General features: G+C 51.8%; 1 protein-coding gene across 1 annotated transcript in view; it reads left to right on the forward strand.

Moving 5' to 3' along the window:
• The first annotated feature begins 2,131 nt into the window (after positions 1-2,131).
• LOC125951626 (guanine nucleotide-binding protein subunit alpha homolog) overlaps positions 2,132-6,978 on the forward strand; it is a 12,559-nt gene continuing 7,712 nt past the window's right edge. Inside the window, exon 1 of the mRNA XM_049680585.1 lies at positions 2,132-2,763. Within this exon, the coding sequence (XP_049536542.1) occupies positions 2,578-2,763 (186 nt within the window). The 5' untranslated portion in view covers positions 2,132-2,577. The remainder of the gene's footprint in view (positions 2,764-6,978) is intronic.

Consider the following 6,978-nt stretch of genomic DNA (forward strand, 5'->3'; position numbering starts at 1 on the left):
CCAGAGATCCATCATTGTGGATGGTAAGGCACGTCAAGCACTCCAGGGTCACTGTCTGGAACACACGTTGAGCCCGAACCGAATGACCAAGACCTCCCCCGAGGCCAGAGGATGAAACATACCCCGTCGAAAGTAACAATTTCACGGCTCTCGACCCCTCTCTCGATGGGGAGAGAGAGAGAGAGTGAGAGGGACCCGGAGGCCGCTGGCCATAATTTGCGTGTGGCCGAAAAAGCGTTTTGCATACGTTTGCACATTCCCGTCAAGGTTATACCTCTGCTGGCAGCGAGCCATACTCTTCTGACCTTCCTCCCTTGCTGTTGCTGCTTGCTTGGGCGTGAAATTGGCTGCCCAAGTGTTCCAGAGTGTCCCACATGCCCACATGCTGGCTGTCCTTCGGTACCCTTGGAACGTCCAGCACCAGCACCGGCGTGGTGGTCGGTGGTCAGCTGGCGCCATCTCCAGTCATCTGGACCCCTTTTTTCTCTCCTATTCCAGTGCATGTCGAGTGTCCGAGTGGTTCGTGATCGTGTGAAAACACATCGATGTCGAAGCGATCGCCCATCGGAGCGATTGATCTGGCAATTAAAACTCTTAACATGCCGCCGATTGACGCACTTTTTGGCGACAAAAAAATGGCGCCCCGTTTCGAACGGTTTTAATTGCTTTTGCAGCCGATTTTAATTAGATTTAGGGGTCGTTGGATTTGCTCAACGAATCTGGCTGTCCAGAGTGACCTTTTTTGCTTATCTTCTTATTGGAAGATCTCGAATTCTCTAGTTCTCTGCTCTCTGGCTGTCCCTTCAAACGACGACCACGTGGTACGAGTTACGATCGTTTTCGTTGGCTTTTGATTAGCGGATGCGTGACGTTTCCGCTTTATTGGACTACAACGACGACGACGACGGTGACTGGCGACGGCATCTCAATTCCTCGAGTGTCGAGTGTCCACTACAACAAACCGTGCCAAATTGAATTCATGCCTCATGATGGCGTAAGCCCTATAGTGCGCCGGCATTTTGGATAGGTTTCATTTCAATTGATGCTGGAGAGAGCCGGATCCTACTGACCGATTTTTGTACCGGGGAACGATGCCACTTTAAACACCGGCGAGCCCACTCGAGTGTGGAGATTTTCGGGCGAAGGACAACAAATCATGGGCTTAGAGAAGGCGGTATTTAGCTTAGCAGCGGATGGCCATAAATGCGGATGGCATGCAAATCCAACTGCAGGCAACCGGCAGGAAAGCCGGTCGAAAGGGGTTTTTCAGATATTTTTTACGGTCCGGATCGGCGGGCCCCGTCTACCCGGAGATGTCGCTGTAGAGGTAGAGAGAATCCATGCACACAAAAAAAACCCTGGAAATTGCAATTGAACAAAAGTACATTCTCGTTCAAAAAGGAGAGGCACAGGTAAAGGGCACCCCATCCGGTGCATCGGCGATGTTAGAAAATGAAAATAAAACACAAAAACATAAAAGGCGCTTAAGCGACCTTCCTCCCGTTTCTCTCTTTCTTCCTTCCTTCCTTCGTTCGTTCGCTTTTAAGAGGGTTTCCAAGCTAGAAGGGAGAGAAACATACAATTTTTGCACATTGCAGGCACCCACACAGACGCATTTTCTATGGGAGGCGGCAGCATAACTCAACATAAAGGCGCTGCGTGGTGAGAAAGTGCATTCCGTTCGGGTTCGATTCGGTTTCGCCCGAAGCAGAGCCGAAGTAGTTTCGCTGTTTTTCTCGCTGCTATACATGCCATCTCGTTTCCTCTTCTGATTTGCGGTGTATTTGCTTTTTTATTATTAAAATATTATAAATATATAGTCGTAAATATTATAAATTATTCGTAAATTTACTACACAAGAAATATCTATAACCTATATAATTGTGGGTATGTCTCCGGATAGCAAGGAAATGGGCTGGGCCGTCGTCTCCCATTCTCATCATCTCTCCGTGCAAAGAGTTTCATTGCAGAATACTTTTGTTAAGAGTTTTATAAAGGCGATTGAAGAGATCACGCACACTGGATTTGTCGGCTGGGTCGTTGCGTTGGTAGTGGTGTCGGCGCGCCCGTTCTCTCTCTCTCTGTTTTCCTCTCGCTCTTTTTTTCTCATTTCTCACTCGGAGCTTGTGCGGTTCAGACCTGCGGTTCGTTGCTTGCGTTTCTTTTCGCGAAAAAGTGGTGTTTTCCGCCTCGAAACGTGCAAAAAAGTGGTTCAGTGGTTGGCTGAAGGTGTCCTGCATCCGTGAAGCCCATTTCCCCGATCCTGACCGAGCCTTTGGGCAGTGAAAAATGTGAAAATCCGTTCCTCGGTTGTTCGGGATCGGTGCGTGCGTGCTGTTGGTGCTGGTTTTGGTGGTGGCGGCGGCGGCGTTGTGCGTGCGAGTGAGTGAGTGAGCGAGCGAGAGAAAGAGAGCGCGCTAGAGCAGTGTTTGGTGTGTGTACAAGAGTGAGCGAGAGGGAGCGAGAGCGAGAGAGGGCAGATGTGTGGTGCACACACACAGCGAAGCGCGCGTTGTGACAACAAAAAAGAGGTGCTGCGGTGGTGTGTGGTGAGGTGTGGTGTGATGAGATTTAAAGATGGCGTCAGCGAATAATCGGCGGAGAGAAAGCACCTTATCGAAATTATCATGCTCCCGATGCTGCGGCGACCTTTTCGGTTACCTTCTGCGGCTCCGCGTCAGCCCCGAGGAGCTCGAGCAGCGCTACAAATCCCGCGAGATCGACAAATTCCTCGAGAAAGATAAACACGCCTTTCGACGACAGGTAAGCCCCAGCAAGAAGAGCCCTTCCCCCCTCCCCCCTTTACTCGACTCGATCTTCGATCATCTTCTGGAGCGAAAACAGATCAAAGCAGGCGATCGACGTTGTCACCGCAATCGTCGCCGGTTAATCAGCTGATTCGGATGGGGATGAGGATGATGAAATGGAAGTGGAAGGCAACGAATGCAGCATTGTGCAATGGAATTGACGTCCACCGCTTCGATCGTATCCGGGTTTGGGCGCGATCGATTCGAATGACTCAACACCAGCAGCAGCAGCAGTAGGCAACGTCGACCACGATGATGATGATGATGACGCGTGCATTTACGCGATCGCGAATTACCACTTGCGGCAGGCGATCACCCGAGTCCATTAATTGTTGCTTTCCAGTTTTATCACCGCGCGAACGATCGCGAAATCTCTCGATGGAACACAACGATCGTCCTTCTCGATCAAGCAACGTCGACAAGTGGCCACAATCGGGGGAATCCACTGAGCACTCATGTGACAACCAGAGACCGCCACGTACGACGACGACGACGATGAGGCACGCGGGCATCCAGCACGGCCATTCAGGGTCAACAGCGCATACCGCACCAACCTGCGCGATCAAGCAGCAGCAGCAACGGGAGTAGGCGTATGCAAAAACAGCGTCCGGAGGGTGGACTGATCGTTCGTGTGTCCCCCACGTGCGTAATGCTGAGATGATTTCGAAAGCCAAACGTTGATGATCATCATCTGGGCTCTCTCTGAGGTGTAGAGATTGATGCGGGCGACAATTAGCGATCCTCTCGTCGTTGCCGATCGGTCGCGCACTGCCAAAAGGTTGTGGCGTTGTGTACGGCGTGTCAGGGGAGGTTTTCTTCTCCACATTCACCCCGGGGGCCTGGTACATCGCACTCGATCTACCGGCGATCCGCACGATCGAGTTAGTTTATTTATTTTCCTTTTTACGATCTCTCTCACTCTCTCTCTCCCTTTCGTGTAATGGAATGGGTAATCGACGACAAAAACATGATGTTCTCGATCGTACGCTTGCGTGCGTGCGTGCGTGCGTGTGCCATACCACGAAACAGCCGAAATGATCGCGGATGTTAGTAAACAGACAAACCAACAGCGCACACCACCCACCTTCCTTGGTCCCTCTCTCTCTCTCTCACTCTCTGTCGATCTTTTCGGTCACTTCGGTTTGAGATTCACATAAATTTCCACTCCCCCCGGGGGGACGCTCACACCTTCCTTCTCTCCCCACCTTGTTGGTTGCCTTAGATCTTTAAAGAATGAAAGGGATTTGTCGCGATCGCTACCACCCAGGAGAAGGTCTGCTCTCGCTAATGCTGCTGCTGCTGGTGGTCGTGGTTCATGGTTACGAATTATGTGGTCCCTATTTTTAAACCCTCTACCACCACCCACCACCCCATGATTAAGTGTTTTCGAAGAAGATGGTCAGAGGGTGGTGACCACCTTCTTCGAAAACAAAACAAAACAGTTACAAAAAAAAAAAGGTTGAAATTCCACCAACTTTTTTGCGAATTTCCTGTCCTCTCAGCCTGTGTGTGTGTGTTTACTCGATGATGATCATCATCTTCGTAGCTCGATCCTGCCTGCTATTGTTTATCATGCGTGCGTGCGTGCGTTGGCGTTGATTATTTTTCAAACGATCCCCCCTTTCCCCGAACTTCATTCGATTTCCGATGGATTTCCATCGCGAACGATCGGCGATCGCGAGTCACGCGGGATTGTCTTTTCCGCTTTCCTGCTCCTTTGTGTCCTCTTCGCCCTACCGATGCGTCTCACATTCGCATCACAAGCATCATGTTTCATCCTCGAAACGACCTTGCCACCACTCCCTTCCCTTTCACTTCTTTTCCTCCTCCATCTTCTCCTGTTACTGCTTTCTTCTCTTTTTCCCGCGGAGGCATTCCCTGATCGCCGGTCTCGTCCGGTGCGTTGCGTTGCCCCGGTGTGGTGGCCAACTTTCGCTCGATCGCTTCAACAAACGCGGAGGGGCGGAGACGTCGTGGAAAGGCATTTCCTTTTGAGACGATCAGACGCGGCCGTCTTGCTGTGTGTCGCGTCATCCAATCCGGGTGCCCGGGTCTACTGTTTCCATTCCATTTTCCAATTGGTGGCCTGCCTCGAAGGCGCAGTTCCGGTGCCACATCGATCGATCCGACGGCCACCACGTTTTTGACGCACGTCACCGGCGCACGGTACGCGCAAAACACATTAAATGCGGCTGTATTTTGTTTGAAAATGTTTAAAATAATCAATAAAGCGAAGGCGGCCCCCGTGCTTCACTCGCGCTCTCTCTCCTGTAAGTAGCTTCTGTTTGCATTCCTGCATCCTGCATCCGGTAGTAGAAGCGACGGCGTATGGCAGACGAATGTAACCAGTCCAGGAGGTTTTCAGCTAATGTTGACTTACTGTCATGTTTTGAAAAAAAGATTATTCCCATTTCCCTGTCGTGACCATATGCCACACACTAGACATGACGGTGGCGCGCACATGCACACGCACCACGACATCTAAAAATCATTTTCTAATGCCCCATCCAGACGATGAGGAGATGCGTTCGTTCGTTCGCTCGATCGCTTGCTCGCCCCCGGAAGTCGCGACATTTAGCGATCGAGGTCAAGATGAGAGACAGTGGCGATTGGTTGGAACGACGAACGAACGAACGCAGGAATGTGACCGTAACCGACCGTGTACGCTAGATTAACCATTTCCTTATCACAAAAAGGTCTAGTGAAGATGCGACCTTCGCGCTCTCGCGTCCTCGCCAATCCCAGTTCCTGTGCTTCTGCCTCTAAATTGACCATCATCTCGGCACAGTCTGGTTTGTCTGTCGTCAGTGGATCGCTCCGCGAGTGGTGCTGCTGCCAAACCACAACCGACGCACATCGATCGCGCTTGACATTGACCTCACGATCGAAGAGAGATGTGTACCTGGCGGCAGTGGTGATGGTGGCACGAATCCCTCTCCCGCCAAAGATCGAAAGCAGTAGCAACAGTAGAGTTCGACTGATCATCGATGACAGAACGGGAAGATGGTACACACTCCACCGATCAACCGGCCACGTTTCTCTTGTAAACAAACGTTAATTGAACAAACGAAATCGGTGATCGGTCGGTCGGAAGTGTGTTGTGATCGCCAACAGGAAAGATCTTTCATCGCGACCACAACTCTTGCCGCAGGGAGGACCAGTTGATGCGATCTTTAAACGACGGATTGTGTCGCACTCAGCGTCTCCATCCTCCCCTGGGGCGCTTAGGAAATTCAATTACCGCCTTCCCTGATCGTCTGCCACTCCGCCATTGGGAAATTATCAGTCCTCAGCTCCTTTGGTCCACGCGTTTAGTCTCTCTTTGTTTGAAGCATAAACATAAACAGCTCTCTTCGCGCGGAGAAAGTCGCGCGCGCGCGTCAAGGGCCAAGAGAATGGAATGGATGTTGAAGGTCGCACCTGGCTCCCGATCATCCGCGCGCGCGCGCTCGCCACCCTTCGGGGTAGGGAGGGACATCGGCACAGTCTGATTTATTGTTATTGGTTCATCGCCTTTTCTCCGATGCACAACGACGCGTTGTACGATCGCACTTCGCGACTGACCCAGAAAGGCCTTTGGCACCAATTGGCGAACCTCAATGACCGCGCAACGACGACGACGACGACGACGACGACCGATGCACAGTAGTAACTCCAACGACATCTCGTGATCATCGCAATCGTGCTGTCGCCAGCCAACCAGCATCATCTTCTCGAAGATCAAGCGCAAGAGATTGGCGTGTGGCGCGCGCGCGCGCTTCTCCAGCTGCGATCGATCGTGCACGTGCTCTCGATGCTGGTGCGTTTGTTGCACTCTGAGCAACGATCTCGGCCGGAGTGTCCTCCTTTTATGATTTTTCGGGGATGCATTCTTCCTCCAAGGGGGGATCAATGCATCAGTAAGTGATCGATGAGGTGCTAATGGACGCGTGTGGTCCGGGTGGGTAGTAAATCCCGCATTAGAGAGCGCTCCAGCATAAGTGGGTTAACGCATCGCATCGTGCGAAGGTGACCAACCGCAGCAGCAGCCCACACGCCGCCGTTGCCGTTGCCGCCGCCGCCAGTGGCTAAAAGCATTCTTTCCGACATTTTTGTTTTCTAGATTACGATTCCCGGTGGCTGGCGGTGGTCGCGATGATCGCGCCACTTTCACTGGCGCGATATAACGCAC

This window comes from Anopheles darlingi, chromosome 2, assembly GCF_943734745.1.
Source record: "Anopheles darlingi chromosome 2, idAnoDarlMG_H_01, whole genome shotgun sequence".
Taxonomy (NCBI): Eukaryota; Metazoa; Arthropoda; class Insecta; order Diptera; family Culicidae; genus Anopheles; species Anopheles darlingi.